Genomic DNA, 21953 nt, shown 5'->3' with positions numbered 1-21953 from the left:
AAGGCTTGCGCCACCACTGCCCGGCTCCTGTTCTCTCCTTTACCAATAATAGAAAATGGGTTTGGTGAAAAGGACTGTTTCACCAAAATTTACAATATTCTCTTTTTTTTTAAAATATTTATTTATTTATTATGTATACAATATTCTGTCTGTATGCCTGAAGGCCAGAAGAGGGCACCAGACCTCATTACAGAGGGTTGTGAGCCACCCTGTGGTTGCCGGGAATTGAACTCAGGACCTTTGGAAGAGCAGGCAATGCTCTTAACCACTGAGCCATCTCTCCAGCCCCCTACAATATTCTCTTGAAGTCTTCTGATGTTTTTACTTTACAGAAAATAGTTTTGATTACTGAAAGCATCTCATTCTCTAATGATGAGGAAAATGATGTCTGTTAGGCTCACTACCATGTGGTTTCCTACAATTAGTGATTGAATCCAAGTCTGCACCACAGTGAGGAAATGAATTCTTTTAAAATGGAATTTCAAGAGAACAAATGTTTAAAGAATCAGTGTACGTGTAAAGCAACTTGCTTTACTCCAAATACTCTATAAGTCCCAAGCACTTTTGAAAATAAGGTTACTGATATTTTTGTGTGTTTGTGCATGACAGAGAATATCATACACATACACACTCACACACACAAACAGGTGACATACAGGAATGAAGGTTGCTGAATTGGGAATATTAGAGATTTGTTAACTGTAGGCCCATATTTATGTATGGTGTAGCAGCCAAGCATAAAAGCCATAGGCCTGGTATGAGCTGATCACTTAGCTCATCAGACAAGCTGTCTCTGTGTAACAATAGCAAGATTGTTTAGTTCCTTTCTTCTTTTGTTAGAAATGTAGATCTCCCGAGGAGAGGTGTTGGCTGAAACTTGTCAGGATATTTGGTGCCTATTTCTTGGAAATTTGGAGGAAGTCTATTTTTTTGTTTGTTTGTTTTTCGAGACAGGGTTTCTCTGTGGTTTTGGTTCCTGTCCTGAAACTAGCTCTTTTTTTTTTTTTGTGGTTTTTCGAGACAGGGTTTCTCTGTGGCTTTGGAGCCTGTCCTGAAACTAGCTCTGTAGACCAGGCTGGTCTCGAACTCACAGAGATCCGCCTGCCTCTGCCTCCCGAGTGCTGGGATTAAAGGCGTGCGCCACCATCGCCTGGCCTGAAACTAGCTCTTGTAGACCAGGCTGGTCTCAAACCCACAAAGATCCCCCTGCCCCTGCCTCCCAAGTGCTGGGATTAAAGGCATGCACCAATACCTCCTGGCTTTGAGGAAGTCTTATAGAGATGCTAATTCATGGCCTGCTAGACACCTAGTGTACACTTAGGTGAGGACCTGACTAAAAGCCCATTCACCTGGTTGCCTAGGAGACAGCCTAATGTGTTTTCCCACTCAATAAGGTGTTTGAATAATAAACAAAAAGAGATCTTCAAGAGATCTTGCCCTACAAGAATGACCCTGTAAATTGCGTCTGATCATTCTTCGTGACTCCATTCCAATCCAGTTAGGGAAAATAATTATCTGTGTTGGACCCACATGGGATTCAACAATTAATCTATCAACTAGCATGTAGGTATCTGAATTCAGGTCATACACAAAAAGAATATGTGCTGAGCCACATGCCCTGACACAAAAAAGCTTTTATCCAGTATGTCAAGTCTTTCTAAGATTAATAAAATCAAGAAAACCAAAACATAAAAAAGAAAAAGAAGACCCTTATGAAGACGATCTATAAAAATTATGATTTTGTGTATGATAAGTTTTTACCATTAAATGAATACAAATAGCTTGGCCCAACAATTTATAACTGGACAACTGATAACAAACCAATATTCACAGTGGAAACACTCAGAAAGCTCAAGGGATTATGTATTGATTATACCAACACTTAAGTAGCAAAGATTCAAACATGAAGATAGCAACAACTGGAAAACATAGAAATGCCAGGAAATGGAAAGAAGCAGGCATCAAAGATGAATAAAAGCAGTCTTTTAACATAAACTTTCCAAAAAACAATAAAGACCTGATAAAATTAGAAATTTTCTGAATAAAATTGATGAAGGTCCATTATTTTAAAGATAACCAATAATATATTTAGATTACAGTCAGATTACAGAAAAGGTAGTATAAAAAATCATGTATAATGACTTCTATGCTTTCCACAATTATACATAAATAAAAAAATGTGCACAATTTTTGTGAAAGAATTAAGGGGAAGGATATAAAAAGGCAAAAGCAGATACAGAAATATATAGTCAACTTTTAATCAAAAGACCAAAGAAAACTTAGGCAAGGAAAAGTGTGATCTTGACCAATGTTACCCAGCTACCTTTGATTATATGTGTACAGAAATTAAATAAACACAAACTGCACAACTTTCCCAGAGTTATCTCAAAGTAACACTTAAACTGTTGTTTCTGGCTGGGTGGTGGTGGCACACGCCTTTAATCCCAGCACTCTGGAGGCGGAGACAGGTAGATCTCTGTGAGTTTGTGGCCAGCCTGGTCTATAGAGCTAGTTCCAGGACATGCTCCAAAGCGACAGAGAAAACCTATCTCAAAAAAAACCCCAAAAAACAAAAAACCTGTTGTTTCTGACCCCCAATTACTGATATGTCTTCCAAAGACAGAAACCTCATGATATAGTTGCTCTCTTTGCAAACAGAGATCTCTTGTGATGACTCTCCAGACCCTTGTGCTTTTTTCTGGTTTCAGATAAATGCTGCTCCATTGATACCCAATCCCAAACAACCTAGAAAAATGATTTAAGGAGCAGTGGGGGAAGCAGGTGGTTGGAGATTCGTGCCTGAGCAGTGGCTCGGGGCCTTTGGGGAGCCTGAGAGGGAGAGAGCCAGTGGTGCAGGGGACCATGGGAACAACCTTCCCAAAGAGCACTGATCCTGTGCCCCCTCTACAGGTTCTGGGCACACCTGGGGAGTCCCTGGCAGCCAGAAGCAGGAAGAAGAGCCAGTACTACTTAAGGTGAACCCCAGGGATAGCATCATTGAGGGCCCAGACCTAGATGTGATCAAAGCTTCAGGGAGTCAGGGAGATAGAGGAAGAGGATGAGAAGTTAAAAGAGCTACAAAATGAGGTAGAGAAGCAGATGAATAAGAATACAACCCCTAAATAAGAGTACAACCCCTGGTAATGCTGGCTCAGTGATCTCATCTCTTGAGGAAAAGATGGAGGCTCATGCCAGTTCCATCTATGTTGGCAATGTGGACTATGGTGCAACCACAAAGAGCTGGAAGCTCACTTTCATGGCTGTGGTTCAGTCAACCGTGTTACTACAGTCTGTGCCAAATTCAGTGGTCTTGCCAAAGGGTTTGCCTATGTAGAATTCTTAGACAAAGAGTCAGAGAGGAATTCCCTGGCTTTAGATGATTCCCCATTTAGAGGGAGACAGATTAAGGTGATTCCCATCAGCACAACAGATGGGTTTCCAATATGCCCAATACCGTGCATGAACTGCCAATTACAACAGCTCCAAGTCTTGATTCTGGGATCAAAAAAAAAGAGTTAAAAGAAAAGAAAGAAAAACAGAAGATGGAAAAATATTTTTGAAAAAAGATATACTGTGGAAGGGGGAGAATCCCATAACTAACTGAGGAGGGACCTACTCTGTGTAGTAGGCCAGGCACAGGGACTAAGGCAGTGGTGACATGTTCCCTCTGGAGATTCAATATAGACACTTCTCAAATGTGCAATGTGCTCTGTTTGCCTGATCCACCTCATTCTCTTTGGGCCTGCTCAAGGGAAGGTGGGCATGGGTGGTAGGAGGGCATTTTTTCAACCAGAGCTCTGGAAGGGCACCAATCTGTTCAGCTTTTTTCCTTCCCTCATCTTCTCTCTGCCTTTTGCAGACCCTGCCTGCCTTCTCCTGTCCTTTCATTTTTAGGCAAAGTCTGCCTTTCTTTCCTACGGTCTCCTGCTCCTCCAGATTGTCTGGTGAACTATTGTTTGCTTTTTTGTTTATTTTTCTGTCTTGAGTGTCTTTCTTTGCAGGTTTTTGTAGCGGAAAGAACTCACTCCAGTGGATTCAGTGTGAATTACACTTACCCTTGGGGAAATACACTACTTTGTTTCGGGAAGTTTTGCAGTGTATTTTTGTTGTTGTTGTTGTTCAAGGAGGAGGAAGCTGGATTTTGTTTATTTTTTTAAACTCATTTAAAAGGAATGGGGTTTAGGCCAGGCAGTGGTGGTGCACGCCTTTAATCCCAGCACGCGGGAGGCAGAGACAGGCGGATCTCTGTGAGTTCGAGACCATCCAGGTCTACAAGAGTTAGCTCCAGGACAGGCTCCAACACCACAGAAAAACTCTGTCTCGAAAAACCAAAAAAAAAAAAAAAAAGGATGGGTTTTTTTTAAAAAAAAAACTGTGTCATAAATATACTTCTTTATGGAAAGAAAGAAATATGATTTAAAATTTATTTTTTCTCCTACATGGATTATTGTCCAAGATGTGAATTATGCTCTATCTACCTGCCCAACACAATGCACTCCTGAGAAATGTCTGCAGATCACAAACTCCTTTGGCCCCTTTAACTAAGCTTCACTGGATCACACCTTTGCAGCTAGTGGCAGGATTACATTAAAAGCATTCTAATCGCCGGGCGGTGGTGGCTCACGCCTTTAATCCCAGCACTCGGGAGGCAGAGGCAGGCGGATCTCTGTGAGTTCGAGACCAGCCTGGTCTACAAGAGCTAGTTCCAGGACAGGCTCCAAAACCACAGAGAAACCCTGTCTCGAAAAACCAAAAAGAAAAAAAAAAGCATTCTAATCATGCATTGCTAGATTATAATGGATCGCTAGATTAGAATTGGATTAAAGGCATGCATCACCACTACCCAGCAAATACATAATTTTAATACTGTGAATTGGTACAGTCACTTAAGTACTTTGAAGGTGCAATATAGAGGACACTCAAGGTTTCCCAGGAAAGCAACAAAGAGGGACCAAAGCCACCCGAGTCAACATAACAGAAGTTGTCTCAGAAGCAGTATTTCTATCAGGACAGAAATGCAGCTCTTCTAGAATTAATATGCCTTCCCACTGAGAAATCACATCATACACTTAGGAGATTAATAAATTAAGTATCTTTAATGATGTTATGCATTGATCTCTGTCCAATGCTCAAGGGACAGAGGTTAAATAGATTTTTGCATTCAATATATGCTGTTAGTCATAAGTATCCCTTAGGATAATGGTCCAGATTATACTCTGAACAACTGAAATAGAAACAGGCAACTTGCCAGTCTAAATATATAGGCCAAAACATTTTCAGAATATTTTCTTAAGTATGCGCATGACCTATTACAGCAGGTCATTCTTCACTGACAGGGTTCTAAGGTGAAGATCACAAGGGAGGAGAAAGACTGGACTGGACAAGTAAAAGATAAAAAAGATAAGGTGGGGAGGTGTTGCAGAAGATAAGTCCCAGCCTAATAAGCTTCTTAAGAAAAATAGCTTCTTAGCTGAGCAGTGGTGAGGCACGCCTTTAATTCCTGCCAGGAAATCTCTGTGAGTTCAAGGCCAGCCTAGTCTATAAAAGCTTGTTCCAGGACGGGCTCCAAAGCTACAGAGAAACTTGAAAAACCAAAAAAAAAGTGAAAAAAGAAAAATAGCATCTTGCCAGGTGGTGGTGGCCTATACCTTTAATCCCAAGACACAGGGAGAAGAACCCTGTGCCTCTCTGTGAGTTGAAAGCCAGCCTGGTCTATTACTTCCTAGGGGGAAATGAAAGAATTACACGAAGTCAGCAGAAACTATGATACAATGAGACAAATTTAGGAAGAGGCTAGTCCAACAATTCTACACAAAGGGTATACAGGGTATTTTGCAATCTTTGCTACATCCAGAATGGCCTTGGTACTGAGAACCATAGCTCCATATGGTGGGAAAGGCTGAGTTGTCAAGATCTGAAGCAACCCCTCCACAAAGCCTGGGCACCAGACCATTATGGGCTCTCCAATGCACATTCCTGATTTTAGAGAAGGAGCTCTGTTTTAGTATCAATACATCAGGTCCTTAGGGAAACTCACAGGCTTATGTACCAGGCTGTTACTAGGTCAGCAAGAATGTCCCTCCTCCCTGCCTGAGGTCCTAAAGGAAAGCCTTGATTGATCAGGCTATTCCTTCACACAACAGTGTTTTACATTTCAAATATATGTCACCCGGTGACAGAACTATGCCTCTCTCAAAAAGAAAACTGGAACTTTATGGCATGCCAGGTCTTAAGGTTGGTTGTGACCTGTAATGTCTCCTTGAGCAGCTTGTTAACAGGTCTATTCTTTGATATATGGGTGGGTCTAGTGATTTTTTTTTATTTTTCAAGACAGGGTTTCTCTGTAGCTTTGGAGCCTGTCCTGGAACTCACTCCTGTAGATCAGGCTGGCCATGAACTAACAGAAATCCACCGGCCTCTGCCTCAAGAGTATTGGAATTAAAGGTGTGCACCACCACCACCCAGCAGTGACTTTTTATTTTTAACTCAGTGATGGCTTCTTTTTTTTTTTTTGGTTTTTAGAGACAGGGTTTCTATGTGGTTTTGGAGCCTGTCCTGGAACTAGCTCTTGTAGGCCAGGCTGGTCTCGAACTCACAGAGATCCACCTGCCTCTGCCTCCCGAGTGCTGGGATTAAAGGCTTGCGCCACCACCGCCCGGCCTGATGGCTTCTTTGATATGGTTTGGAGTCAAATATCTGGACACTCCTGATAAACAATGTATACCTGGGCATTCTAATCTCTACCAGCCCTCATTAGCATAGACTCACAGTTTGGGTGTTTTAGATGCCGTTCTCCCTCTGATAATTTCTACTTTGTGAGACTTAATTATTTCATAAGCATTGGTCAATCTATTGTATCACCAATTCTACTCTTCTACATTATGACACAGTAGTGGAGAGCTACACGACATGTGAGATGCCTTTGATAACGTCCACAAATTTAAATATAAATTCAGATTATATTTAAAGCTTAAATGCAAAGTGCTCAATATCGAGAAGTTACTGGAGAAATGAGGCTTCTCTGAGTTTGGCAACTTGTTTCCATGAATGCGTGAACCCTGTTGAAGTTCACTAGGAAGGAGTTTAGGAGCTTCCTGCTCCCAATACTTTAAGGAGATGAAGCCACAGAGCAAAGCTATTCAGAGGCCTGCCCCTAGGTCCAGGAGTTAGCAGGGACCATGAGGGACTTCACAATACAGGCAATATGGCTGCAGGTTCCCACCCAGACCCATGGAGGTAACAGCATAGTGTTTTCCGCACCTCGCCCTCTGCTCCTCCCCATCAGGAGACGACGTTCCCTCACTCACCATGTTGTGCTTCTCCATCTTGCCAAAGTTCTCAGCTCATCGTCTCCCTGCAACAGCAACTGCACCCAAGAACAGGAATCCACTGGCGCCAGCTCCTCCTCAAAGCCAAGACTGAAGGCGGCTGCCAGGAAGAGACCTGCACTGCTTCTGACTGGCAGGTCACCTGGAGTGCTGATTGGCTAGTGAGTCCTGAGTGGCTAGAGCCCCGCCCATATAGGGTACAGAGTGCTCAAAGAGACAGAATACTAGCTCCTGTCCATTCCATTCACCCCAAGAGAGAACTTTCCAGATCTGAGAATACATGCATTTTAATAGCACTGTCCCCTGGCTACTAAAGCAATCAATGTCATCTTCTTGCACTCCTAGGAACTTTCCCTTTTTCTTCCAGCAAACTGTGTGACTTGTACGGTGCACTGTGCTAGGCGGGTGGAGCGATTTCCTGTCTCACAGATGTAAGGATGCCTAGAATACTAACAACTAAAGAGAGTTTTAAAGTTACAAAATGAAATATTTGTTCTGTGGCTTCATTCTCAGGTCAGATGGACTGAATGTACTTTTTACATGGTTTTCACGGGGATTTTACACAACAGGAATGAGAAAAGCAGGAATGAGATCTCAATCAAGATGATTGGCTTTTCCCCCATCGGAAAGCTGGATGATGACTCCATTGTTTATGGGTTTTATTCCTGAAATTTGAAGTAAACTCCAGGCAAATGAATAATAATAAAAAGGGTAGTGTTCATGGAAATTTGAATATGTAGAGAATAATGGAGCTAGAAAGAATGACTTCATGAGCATTATTGTTAGCCAGCACTTCTTCCTCTATAGTCAGGTGAATAAAATATACAGCTGGAGTATTTAAGATTCTCTACATGACCAGGACAGATAGAATGATTCTCACTGTGGATGTAAAAATTAGGCTCATTAGAATGTTTCACAAGCTGTGGTCCACGTAAGTTAAGAACAGCTACCTACCAATGGCAATTGAAGAATCCAATAGATTGCTTTCAGCCTTTTGCCTAAGATAAAGAGAAGAATCCAGTAGTTGTTCTGTCCACAAGGCTCTGTGACTCAGCTGGTTTTAAGTTGGGTCATAGTCTTTGTTTGATTCAGTTTTTTTTTGGGGGGGGGGGTGTTGTTGGTTTGTTTTGTATTGTTTTTTGTGTGACTTCAAGACAGGATTTTTCTGTGTATTTGTAAAACTCATTCTGTAGTTCAAACTGGTCTCAAATGTAGGAAATCCCACTACCTCTGCTCATGAGTAATGGTGTTAAGACTGTTCACAGACATGGGTGCGAGAGATGGCTCAATGGTTAAGTGTGCACAAACACTAAGCAGTTTAAGGTGGTTCCTATCATCTCAAATTATACAGATTAATGGAGGATTTTCTCATTTCAAAAACCTTAAAGTAAAATCTCTCTCAGATATAATCAATTCTTTGTGTATCAGATGATCCTAGAGGTAGTCAGTTTTGACAACCAAAAAAAGCCATTTCAACAGCCAAGACAGAAGAAATGATAAAAAAAAATCTTGCCTGCAGGAGGCACAAAGAGCGTGGGAATTGTTTTCCTAACAGTGTTTTTCCTCAACAAATAAAACATGGAGATTTTACATAGGGAGTCTGAACATGAACAAGCAATGTTGTCCCTTTCCTTAAGCATGCTCAGTTAACAAATCCACTTCTAACCACAATCACAATGTAAACACAGAGATATTTAGGGACATTCTTACCTCAAAATCATGTAGGAACAAATGAAAATTAGACAAATGATGGAAAGAAATGCCTCTGGCATGTTCATACTGTACCATAAGGTCTTAGTTGAAATTCAAGTGGAAATTGAATTTCCACACTGTGGAAAGTCGACTATCAATTTTTTTAATTTATTTATTTATTATGTACACAATATTCTGTCTGCATGTATGCCTACAGGCCAGAAGAGGGCACCAGACCTCATTATAGATGGTTGTGAGCCGCCATGTGGATGTTGGGAATTGAACTCAGGAACTTTGGAAGAGCAGGCAACGCTCTTAACCACTGAGACATCTCTCCAGCCCTCAACTATCAATCTTGATGCTTATTCTAAAAGATAACTTAACCAACACCATAATTTTTACAAACACAAAAGGTAGAGAACACAAAACCAGGAAACTCCAAGGAAAAGTCACCTAACAGCCCTCTATACAGCGCTTCTGGAGGAGCAGTTGTGATGGTCTCTATTAATCTCAGTGAAAGCTGCTTTTGCTCTGTACAGACAGACTAGGCAGAAGGCCACAGCTGCTACATAGTCTACAAACAAAAAAATTCGAACAACCCAGGAAAACAAGAAACCTGAATAACCTCCAAAAAAGGAGCTGTGGAGAATTGAAACAATATTACCTCTTAATCTCATTCAAAATATCTGCCACTGCTGCCCATAAAAGCATTTGCAAAAATAAATATACTCAAATATGCAAGCACATACTATTAATTCAATTCACTGGGAAAAACCGACCATTTGACAGTGGGTCAATGAAATTACTTGGCACAAGTGAGAAGTGTTAAGTCTGGAGCTTAGCCTCCAGCCACTGGCATTCATCCCAGTACCCCCTGGCCTGGGAGTTCCATTATCCTGGACTCAAAATCCCAGCATGCCAGGTCCTGACCCCCCAGGGAGGAGTCAGGACCTCTCCCACAGCATATTTAGGTGGGATCCTAGAGGAGAAACACTTGGTTCCCAGTTTGCATGGGCTCCCCCCTGTCCTGATTCCCAACATGAGATCAACCACTAGAGGGCGCTGTAATTAATAAAATCATGGCTATTTTGATTTGGTTTCATTTCACCTAATTGGACTTCTTTATTCTAGCAGAGTTGCGCAATCTTAGGATTTTTTCTTACCAAGAAGGAAACACAGAACACACAACAAACACTCTTAGGAGTTTATTAGAGGGGGCATGCAGAGGCCTGGGAAGTCAGTGTTCAGAGACAGGGAGGAGGATGGCTCATCCAGATTTTAAAAGCTGCCTGGTGTATGCACACAGGGGTTGACATGGCTCCATCATATGCAGATGACGGGGCTCATGGAAGCGGGCAAGGGCTTAGCTGAGTCATACGTGGATCATGCAGGAGAGCGCCTTTAACATCCTCAGGTGACTGAGGGCTTGTCTGCCCTTGCATGACCCCTAGAACCTAGAAGTACCAATCATATGTGGCTTAAATTATTACAGTCACCACCTTACCAGGTGATGTGAAATGTCCATCATGAGCTGGGTATTTCTGGATCTATCAAGTTATAAAGTAGGACATTTACAGCTGCAACCTGTTATCAAATGGAAGTGGTATATTAGAGATCCGGACCACATAGTTCCTGAAGACACAAGGAAGATACATGAAGAAATGGCCAACTTCCAATCGTTTCTATTCCTGTTACTATGCCTTCTGCTGTCAAGCATACACCTATAGTCTATTTGCTATGATTGGTTGAATGAGGAAGAGATGACTAGGCCCTGGCTGATGGTTCAATACATCATGCACGAACCACCCAGAATTAGACAGCTGCAGGATTACAATCCCTGTCTGGGACAACCCTGAAAGATGCTTGTGAAAGGTAATGTTCACAGTGGGCAGAAAATCAAACAATACACATTTGAGTGTGGTTTATTTGGAAGGAGTGATGGTCTAATCTACAACTAGCAAGGCACTGATTGATAAAATTTATCCAGCGGTTTGACTGGATGCTGAGGGATTAGTAAAGAGCATGATTAGAAAATTGGTGAAAGAAGACATCTGAGGAAGAAGGATGTGAATAATCTCTGTAAATGGGAAAGGAGTATAAAGATCCTTCTACTCCATGTAAATGCTGATCAAAAGGTAAATGCACCTGAGGAGGAGTTCCATACTCAAGTAGACAGGATGACTCTTCCATGTACAGTCAGCCTCTTTTTCCAGTTAGTCATGTCAGTGTCCAATGGGCCTGTGACCAAAGTGGCCATAGTGCCAAAATATGAGAAGGGCATGGGCTCAACAGCATGGACTTGCACTCATCATGGCTGACCTGGCTACAGCTTTTGCTGAGTTGCCATATCACACATCAGCAGACACCAAACTTAGCCCCATATATGACACCATTACTAGAGTGACCAGTCACCAACCTGCTGACAGGTTGACTACACTGAGAAACTTCCTCTGTGAAAAGGACATTTGGGCTTCAAGTGCTCTTAAACCAACAGAATAAAGAAAGAATAACAACCTTAGTCAGGGTGATATATCCAGATTATCATGGGGAAATTGAATTGTCTCTTCACAATAGAGATAAGAAGGATAATACGTCCAGAATGCAGGAGATGTTTTAGGGCATCTCCTTGTGATACCAGGACTTGTCATTAAGATAAATGAGAAACAAAAACAGTGTAATCTAATAAGTATGACAAAGGTCACATATACATCAGGAATGAAGGCATGGGTCACTTCTCTAGGAAAAGACCCAAGACCTTGTGAAGTGCTTGCAGAGGTTGGGAGAAACACAGAATGGGCAGCAGAGTGTGGCAGTTCTAAATACCATCTAAAGTCACGTGACTATTCCAGCAACGAGAACTTTAACTGATATAAGTGCTTCTGTTGTATTTTGTTGATAATGAATTTGTAAAGTTATTTCTGTCCTTTAAATTTCCTTATCATATGTTGCAACATCAATTAAGAGAATATTTGTGGTTATCAGAAGTTTGAGATACTAGAAAGATATTCTCCAACAGACATTGCCACTATTCTAAATATATAATCATTTGTATTTGACATAATTATGTTATGTTTAGTCATAATTACAACCCGGTTATTGATTTTCATTTGGAAATTAATAAGGTGATATGATTGTATGTCATGTTGACAATGGATTGATTATGACAATTGTTCTTGGTTTTCAACTTTATTATATCAGGAATGAACTACAATTCAAAACTGGAGGGCACAGTTGTGATCTGTACATTAAGGGAGGAGGACAACAGGCCAATGATGCAAATAGTAAGGAGGGATGACACTCAACTTTGATCTAGACCTTGAAGCTAGAAGGCACACCTTCAATTTGTGTCACACCTTCTGCTGGAAGGACAATGGAAGAAGAAAGATGGGGTATTATTTCTCTCTACCAGTGAGCCTTGAGTGCCATCCTCAGTAATCCCAGAGTGCTTAGAATTGGATGTGTACAATAGGCAAGGATCTGAGTGTTAAGGTTAAACTGAAGTACATTACCACTGCATCTTCTTTAGTTTTCATGCAAGGGTAAAGAAATGAACTGAAGAAGGAGAAAGAAAAGAAAAGAAGGAGAAGGGGAAGGGACTGAGAGGAAGGAAAAGGAGAAGAAAGGAGAGTAAGGGGAAGAAGTAGAAGTAGTGAGGAGTAGAAGTGTAAGAGGAAAGGTTGATCTCCACGAGGTTTCTAGTCTTTACAGACATAGTTGGAATATTCCCCAAGCAAGAACAATGATAATAGGCATATCAGAATGACAAAAACAGGCAGGTAGACACAGCAGTACTCCTGAACACGTGAACTAACCCAGGAAAGAGCCAGCATTCAAGGGGAAGTGCCTGACATTCCAAACCATTAGATAAGGTTCATAAACAAGCCTGATTCCTGGATCCACCCATTCTCCTTATCTAATTTCTTTGTGATAACCAGTTTTGGGAATGCCCAGATTTGTTTTTTAGCAAAGGTGGGGCATACTTTCTTACTGCTCAGTGCCTGCCTTCTATAGAAATTTCTATGTGGTCTGTTAGAGGGTAAATTTGTTGGATTAACAAATGTCAATTTGACTGTTGGAAAAAGGAAAGAATGTTATCACTCTAAATCCCACTGTTGTGGGGAGGCAAGTTCACACCATTGCCCACAGAAGTCACAATGCTGAGGTCTTTTGGGAACAAATCCCATTTCAAAGGGAAGAATCGTGGCTTCACAAATTAACACAGGCACAACAGTGACTTTTCCAAAAGAGAAGTATTCCCATAGCTCAGCAAAATGGGTTGCGCCATGTTTGGGTGGATGTATACACTTCCTGTGGATCTGCCTAGTGTTCGGTTACATGTGCATTCCCTGTACAGTCATGTGGACTCTGACATCTCTGCATTTCCTCACCTTGTCCGCACATGTATTCCTTCATTGTCAGTGAAGTCCACTTTGGGATTACAGCATATACACAAAACAGCTGAGACACCCAGTCTGGTGGGTCTGAGCTAGATTCTTGAACCTTCCATTCACTGACAGCCATTTTTGGACTGCACTCTGAAAGTTATTCCAAAAAAATCCCCATATGAACACAGATAGATAGATAGATAGATAGATAGATAGATAGATAGATGGATGGATGATGGATAGATAGATAGATAGATAGACAGATATGATAGATGAATGGAGAGAGATTTAGTCCATAAATTCCATGACTCTAGATAACCCTGACTAATATACTGTGAATTCCAGTCAATTAAATTTTTAAACTTTTAGTTTCTAATTTTTCTATTTATACACTAACTATACATCAGAAACATTTTAGCAAAAAGTTTAGTACCACATTATAAACATTTTAAGACAATAACCCTTTATACTGTAATTGTAGAAGTTTAAGACAATTCTGAAGCCATTTCTGACAACTCTCAGTGCTTCCCCACCTCCACTGGGAACCAACATAACAGCTAAGCATTATGAGATGTTACAAGCATGTACTGAGAGGTGTTGGGAACTTTCCATCTCCCTGAATAGGGAGGGGCAAGATAACCCTTAGGTGTTGACTCAGTTACTGATGTTTTGACTTAGTCCCTGGGAAGGGGCAAAGTGACTCCCAGAAGTTTCCCTTTACCTCACCTGATCTGGCAACCACTCTCCAGCCAATTATTGCTATTTGCCCTTTTGAATAAGCCAATCATAATAGTTAAAGAACAACCCCCAGACACCCCTTCCTTCTATGGTTTTTCCCTTTAAAAATAGCCTGTACCAGACATTCAGGGTCTTCTAGCCTCCCGACTGCTGGAAGACCCTGTCATGATGGAATTAATAAAATTTTCATGCTTTTACATCAGCTGTCATGAGAGATGGTCTCATGGGGTAACTCCTCCTTCTCCTCCTCCTCAGTGATTGGACACTTGGGTCCAACATAATAAGGTAAAAAAAAGTCAAACAGTGAAGCAATGAATTGAGTGCTTTTTCTGACAAAAAAAAAAACTATAAACAGTATGAGGCATTAGATCCACACAAGACTTGGTTATTTGTTTTAATCAAGTTGAGAGGTACTTCTTAGTGGAAAGCTATTTACGTATTAGTTTATTTTTGCATTCATGTGTCTATTAAAATAGAAAAGCCAAGTAAATTGACGCTTACAAGGAAAATCAAAGCTTGTACCACCAAAGCATGGGAAAGTAAACTCTGTCTCCTGTTCTAAAGCCACATTTAGAATTGTACTTGAATGATGGCAATGGAGAGATGGTACTGTGGTTAAGAGCACTCACTGTCTGCTCTACTAGAGGAACTTGGCTCAGTTCTCAGCAACCACATGGAAGCTCACAACTGTCTATAGTTCCAGTTCTATTGGACATGACACTATCGCACAGACATCCATGAATGCAAACCATGATGCACATAACATAAAATAAATACATTTATCATACAGAATGAAATTCACCATTACTTTCTAAATGGAGGTCTCATCTAGTGTCATCTATACTTAATGGATTTTCAGAGGTGTGTATGCATGCTTCAGTAGCTAAACCTGAAGGGATAAAATTGGAATAAAACACTCTAAAACTAAGTGTTTATAATGATGTAGACTCTAAAAAACAATATACCCAAGAAACTTTTGTGGGATTTTTGAAAGTAAATGGTTTGATGAAATTTATTTTACATATCACTCTAGTACAACATCTAATTGTTCTTTATTATAAAAAGACAGAGTCAGATATTGGAATAAATTCTGAAAGATCAGAGAAGTAAAGGAGTCAAAGATCTTTTATGTCTACTGAATCCTCAGACCAAAGTGGGCAAGATCGTGTCTCCATGAATACTCAGATTGAATGCTGTGGGATCCTGTCCCCTCCCACAATATATTCCTCACTCTACCAAGTCAGTTTGAGCAGTATAGGTGTTAACACTTCTTTGAAGTTCTGGTAGAATTCCTCTCTGAACTCATCCAGCCCTGGGGTTTCTTTTGGGGTTGCTGGGAAAGAGACTCTGATTTTTATTTTCTTTTTTCCTTTTCCTTTTACATGACATAGTTTCTCTGTATTGCTTTGCTGCCTGTCCTGAAACTAGATTTTGTAGACCAGGCTGGCCTTGAACTCACAGAGATCTGCCTGCCTCTGCCCCCAAGTGTTGGAATTAAAGACACGTGCCACTACCGCCCAGCTGGAGAATCTGATTTTCTTTCTTTCTTTCTTTCTTTCTTTTCTTTTTTTTTCTTTTTTTGGTTTTTCGAGACAGGGTTTCTCTGTGGCTTTGGAGCCTGTCCTAGAACTAGCTCTGTAGAACAGGCTGGCCTCAAACTCACAGAGATCCACCTGCCTCTGCCTCCTGAGTGCTGGCATTAAAGGCGTGCACCACCATCGCCTGGCGAGAATCTGATTTTCAAGTCACAATAAGACATATGTATTTTTAGTAGGTAGAGCCCAGTTACTATAAATTTTACATAAATCACAGATCTTGCTTAGAGTATGTGATGAATTAATTCATGTAATGGAATATGATTTTAAGATGTGTCAATTGCATTTATGCTGTGGAATATCTGTTTAATGATGCAAAGGTGTATTGCATTCATTTTTTTCATTTGTTTAACTCTATAAAGCTGTGTTAATGTGCCTGCCTAAAACACCTGATTAATCAAATATAGACCTTAATAGCCAATGGCTAGACAAGAGAGAGAAATATGTAGGGCTTGTGGGCAGAGAGAATAAAGAGGAAGAGATATGTAAAATTGCAAAAATATGAGAAATGAAGAAGAGTAAGAGTCCATGAGCAAGCTACCCAGCCACCTGGTCAGCTACAGAGTCAGAAGGAAAGAAATATATAAAAAGCAAAAGAAAAAAAATCTCAGAGGTAAAATGTAGTTAAGGAGAAATGGGATAATTTCTTGGTGGTAGTGCATTGTATCATGTGAGCTCTGTTTGCTAGAGGCAGAGTAAGGTTTCCTTTAAGAGAGGGTTCCTGACTCAGCATTAAAGGCAGAAACGTTGTAGTTCTTTTAGGAAGATCTACCATGAAATATTTAAATTGTATTTATAAGCAGTCAGCTGCAGGCTTCTTGGTGTCTTCATGGACCTAGAAACTCCAGAGTTGTGATAATAAACCTGTCTCTCTTCAGTGCCTCCTCAGTGAAGCTAGACTCTCAGGAATCTATGGAATGTAGTGCAGTCAGCCAACAAAGATGCAGCTTTATTCCTAGCCACGCTGCTAAACAGATTAAAAACCCATTTGCAGACCTCAGAAGAACTCTAAAGCACAGACTGAGAGGACACACAGTGGAACAAGAGGTGTGTTAGCACACACCCCACCAGGCACCCACTCTCCAGGCCCTTGGCTCCAAGCAAAACCCAGGGCCCTCCCCCACCTGCATCACCTTCTCTAGTCAGCCAGCTGGTAAGATTCCTATAGGTAGCGTGCTCCAAATCCACCACCCTCTCTATTGCACCCTGTAAGCTACAAGTCCCACTCCACCCCCAAACCTTCAAACCTCCTGTGACCTAAGAGGAACTTGCAAGCACAGGCTGCTACTGCATACAGCAGACAAAGAGGTAAGTGAACACCCACCCAGCTTGATACCCCACTCTCTAAGCCCTCAGAACAGTAAGGTTCTGGTCCTCCAGCCGGTCAGCAGACAAGCTTCCAGCAGTTTGGCTGCTCCAAAACTCTCAGAGTAGGAGGCTTCAAGCTAGAAGTCCTCCTCTGGCCCCCAAACCTCTATCCTGCATGGCCTCAGAGGAACTCTGAAACAGAGACTGTTACTGCACAGAGAATATCAAGAGAGCAGACCAAGACAGGAATTATCAATCACTGGTTATTAATATCTCCAAATATTATTGGACTCAATTCACCTATAAAAAGACACACACAGGCTAAGAGAATGGATATGAAAGCAGAATATATCCTTCTGCTATATATAAGAAACACCTCAATCTCAAGGACAGACATTGCCTCAGAGTAAAAGGTCGGGAAAAGATTTTAATCCTGGCAGTGGTGGCACACTCTTTTAATCCCAGCACTTGGGAGGCAGAGGCAGGCAGATCTCTGTGAGTTCGAGACCAACCTGGTCTACAAGAGCTAGTTCCAGGACAGGCTCCAAAACCACAAAAAAGCCCTGTCTAGAAAAACCAAAAAAAGCCGGGTGGTGGTGACACACACCTTTAATCCCAGCACTGGGGAGGCAGAGGCAGATCTCTGTGATTTCGAGACCAGCCTGGTCTATAAGAGCTAGTTCCAGGACAGGCTCCAAAATCACAGAGAAACCCTGTCTCAAAAAAAAGTACAAACATATCCATTTTATGATGTTACAGTTACCCTGATACTAATCCCACACAAAGTATCAAAAAGGAGAGTTACATATCAGTATCCATCATGATCATTAATGCAAAAATATCCAGTGAAATACTGACAACTGAATCTAGGAAAACACCAAAAATTTAGTCACCATGATGAAATTGGCTTCATCCTAGAGATGCAGAATGCTTTAATATATGAAAGTCTGGCAATGTAACCACCATATAAATAAATTGAAAGAAAAAATATAATCATCTCATTAGATGCTGAGAAGCATTTGACAAAATCTAACACCCCTTCATGATAAAGTTCTTGGAGAGATAAGGAATACAAGGAAGGTATCTTTTTTTTTTGAATTTTCTTTTTTTTTAAATATTTATTTATTTATTAGGTATACAATATTCTTTCTGCGTGTATGTCTTGCAGGCCAGAAGAGGGCACCAGACCTCATTACAGATGGTTGTGAGCCACCATGTGGTTGCTGGGAATTGGACTCAGGACCTTTGGAAGAGCAGGCAATGCTCTTAACCACTGAGCCATCTCTCCAGCCCCTTTATTTTGAATTTTCAAGACAGGGTTTCTCCGTAGCATTTTGGTTCCTGTCCTGGAACTAGCTCTTGTAGATCAGGCAGGCCTCAAACTCCCAGAAATCCACCTGCCTCTGCCTCCCGAGTGCTGAGATTAAAGGCGTGCACCACCACTGCCCGGCCAAGGAAGGTATCTTAACATAATGAAAGGAATGGACAGAAAGCCTACAGCAAACATCAAAAAAATGGGGAGAAACTCAAAATGATCCCACTAAGCTCAGGAACAATACAAGACTGTCCTCTCTCACCATACCTAGTAAACTTAGTCCTTGAAGCTCTAGCTAGAGCAAAGAGAAAACAGAAGAAGATCATGGGAATCCAAACTGGAAAGAAAGAAGTCAAGCTTTTGCTATTCACAGATGATATGATAGTATAAATAAGTGACGCCAAGAACTCTATCAAGAAACTCCTACAACCCATAAACACCTTCAGTAAGGTATCAGGATACAAGATCAGCTCAATAAATCAGTGGCCCTCCTATATACAAATAATAATAAAGCTGAGAAAGAAATCAGAGGAGAATCGCCATTTACAATAGCCACAAATAATTTAAAACATCCCAACATGATTCTTCACAGACCTTGAAAGCACACTACACAAATTAATATCAGAAAAAAAAAAACAGTAGAGGGGCTGGAGAGATGGCTCAGTGGTTAAGAGCATTGCCTGCTCTTCCAAAGGTCCTGAGTTCAATTCCCAGCAACCACATGGTGGCTCACAACCATCTGTAATGAGGTCCAGTGTCCTCTTCTGGCCTGCAAGCATACACACAGAAAGAATATTGTATACATAATAAATAATAAATAAATATTTAAAAAAAAGAAAAAAAAACAGTGGAAAACAAAACACCCAGGATATCCAAAGTATCCTGTACAGTAATGGAACTTCTGGAGGTATCCCCATGCCTAACATAAACCTGGATTATAGGGCTACAGTAATGAAAACAGATTGGTATTGGCATAAATGTAGACAGGTTGACCAAGGAATCAAACAAAAACTCAGATATGAATCCATAGACCTCTCAACACCTAATTTTTGACAAAGAAGCAAAATTATACAATGGAAAAATGAAAGCATCTTGAGCAAATGGTGCTGGCATAACTGGAAATCAAAATGAAGAGAAATGCAAGTAGATCCATATCTATCACCATGCACAAATTCAAGTCCAAATGGATTAAATACCTCAATACAAATCTGGCCACATTGAACATAGTAGAGGCAAAGTGGAATGTAGCCTTCAGTGCATGGGCATATATAACTTCAGTAGCACAGATACTGAGAGCACTGATAAATAAATGAGACCTTCTGAAACTGAGAATATTCTGTAAAGCAAAGGACTCAGTCAATGAGATAAAAAGGCATCCCACTGAATGGATAAAAATCTTCACAACCCCAGATCAGACAAAGGACTGATCTCCAAAATACATAAACTACTCAAGATATTAGACATCAAATTCCAAATATTCCAAATAAAAATGGGATACAGATCTCAATAGAGAAATTTCAACAGAATCTCAAATGTCTAAAGGTCACTTAAGGAAATGTTCAACATTCTTAGTAATCATGACAATGTAAATCAAAGTGACTCTGAGATAGCATCTTACAATAGTCAGAATGGCTAAGATTAAAAGCACCAATGATAACTTATGTTCCTACATGACTTTGAGGTAAGAATGCCCCTAAATATCTCTGTTTTTACCTTGTGATACTGTTTCAGAAGTGGATTTGTTAACTGAGCATGCTTAAAAAAGTAGAAGATACATGAGCATGTTCAGACTCCCTAATAAAATCCCCATGCTTCCTTTGTTGAGGAGAAACACTGTTTTGAAAATAACTCCCATGCACTTTGTGCCTCCTGCAGGCAAGTATTTCTTATTTCTTCTCTCTTGACTGTTGAGATGTTGATTTGGGGTAGTCATACTACCTCTGGGATTACCTAAAAATTGATTATACCTGAGAGAGATTTTACTTAAAGGGTTTTATTTTTTTTAAATATATAATTTGAACTATATCTGCTTTAATAATTAAAAAATACACAATGATTGTTTATAGGATACAGTATGACATTCCAGTACATGTATATAATATGTAATGATCAGATCATGGTGACTGTCATATACATCACCTCCAACGTTTATCACTTGGCTATGTTGGGAACACTGAGTTTATTTCATTTTTAAACACTACGTGTGTGTGTGTGTGTGTGTGTGTGTGTGTGTGTGTGTGTGTGTGTGCGAGTGCTTGTGCCTACAGAGGTCAGAAAAGAGCGCTGTATCTCCCAGATCAGAGTTCTAGGTGGGTGTAAGCCGCCTGATGTGGCACTAAGATCCGAACTCAGGTCCTCTGGAAGAGCAGCCTTCTCCCTGCTGAGCCATCGCTCCAGCCTCCTGTGCTGAGAACAGTTGGAAATCCCCTCTACAGCTCTTAGATTTCTACTTCGTGATTCGCTGTTTTTAAACTTCCATGTATAAGTGTGAACATTTGTCTTCCTGTCCTGACCCAGTTAATAAACCTCCATGCTTCCACACGTGATAAAGACTTCATTCTTGTTCACTTTTGTGTCCAGCTAACGTCCCATTGTGTGCGGATACCACACTTGCTCTCCCCAGTCGTCTGTTCAAAGCCGAGGTTGTCGCTGTGTCTTGTCTCTTGTCGGTCGGCAGTTCTGCAATAAAGATGGGACAGGAAGTATCTCCTTGACACGACACCCTAACTTCTTTTCCTTGGGGTTGGTTGATATGCACTTAAAGGGTTTTAAATGGGAAAAAAACTCCATTAATCTATAATTTGAGATGATAGGACCACCTTTAACTGCTTGGTGGCAGTGCACACTTTTAACACCATGACAATCATTTTTTTTTGTTGTTGTTACCTGAAAATTCTCTTTAGCTTTTAATATTCTGGACATCTTTTTCCCTCTGGGACAGGAAATCACTGCACCCACCTAGATAAGCACAGTGCACTGCACAAGCCAGCTAGCCACGTCGCGTCCTGGAAGAAAAAGCGGAAGTTCCTGTGGAGTACAAGTTCTTGACCGTGTCTGCTTTTGTTGCCAAGGGCAAGTGCTATTGAAATGCTCACCTTGGCCTACCTAGAAAAGATCTTTGAATGGGGTGGGAGAAATGGTCGGGAACCACTCTGCTGAGTATTTAAGCACACTACAGCCCTGTGGACAGTGTGCTTGTCACTCAGACTGCACGAGCCAATCAGGCCCTCCAGGTGACCTGCCAGTCATAAGGAGTGCAGGGCTCTTCCGGGCAGCCTCCTTCAGATTTGGCTTTGCCGAGGCGCTGTTTTCAGTTGTTTCCTCTGCTGTGGTGAAGTTGCCTCTGCAGGAAGTTGATGAACTGAGAGCTTTGGCGAGCTGAGAAACCCCAACATGGTGAGCGGGGCAATGCTGTCTCCAGATGGGGAGGAGCCGAGGGTGAGGTGTGGGAGACAGCATGGTGCATCCTCCCGGGATCCGTGTGGGAACCTGCCGCCAGATTCCCTGTGCTGTGAAGTCCCACGTGGCCCTGTTAATTCCTAGACCTAGGGACAGACCTCTGAATAAATTTGTGCAGTGGCCTTAATCTGCT

The 21953-nt window shown here is 41.2% G+C and overlaps 1 protein-coding gene and 1 pseudogene across 1 annotated transcript in view; both read left to right on the top strand.

Moving 5' to 3' along the window:
- The first annotated feature begins 473 nt into the window (after positions 1–473).
- Positions 474–3493, top strand: LOC121458806 (annotated as a pseudogene).
- An 18261-nt stretch (positions 3494–21754) lies between these two features.
- The window catches only part of LOC121458805 (zinc finger protein 436-like), a 74584-nt gene continuing 74385 nt past the window's right edge, over positions 21755–21953 (top strand). The window contains exon 1 of the mRNA XM_041668151.1: positions 21755–21804. Coding sequence (XP_041524085.1) covers positions 21755–21804 — 50 coding nt within the window. The remainder of the gene's footprint in view (positions 21805–21953) is intronic.

Source organism: Microtus oregoni, unplaced genomic scaffold (genome assembly GCF_018167655.1).
Source record: "Microtus oregoni isolate MIOR12 unplaced genomic scaffold, Mior012 000018F_ref0000195, whole genome shotgun sequence".
NCBI lineage: Eukaryota > Metazoa > Chordata > Mammalia > Rodentia > Cricetidae > Microtus > Microtus oregoni.
This window is presented reverse-complemented; position numbering and strand designations above follow the sequence as displayed.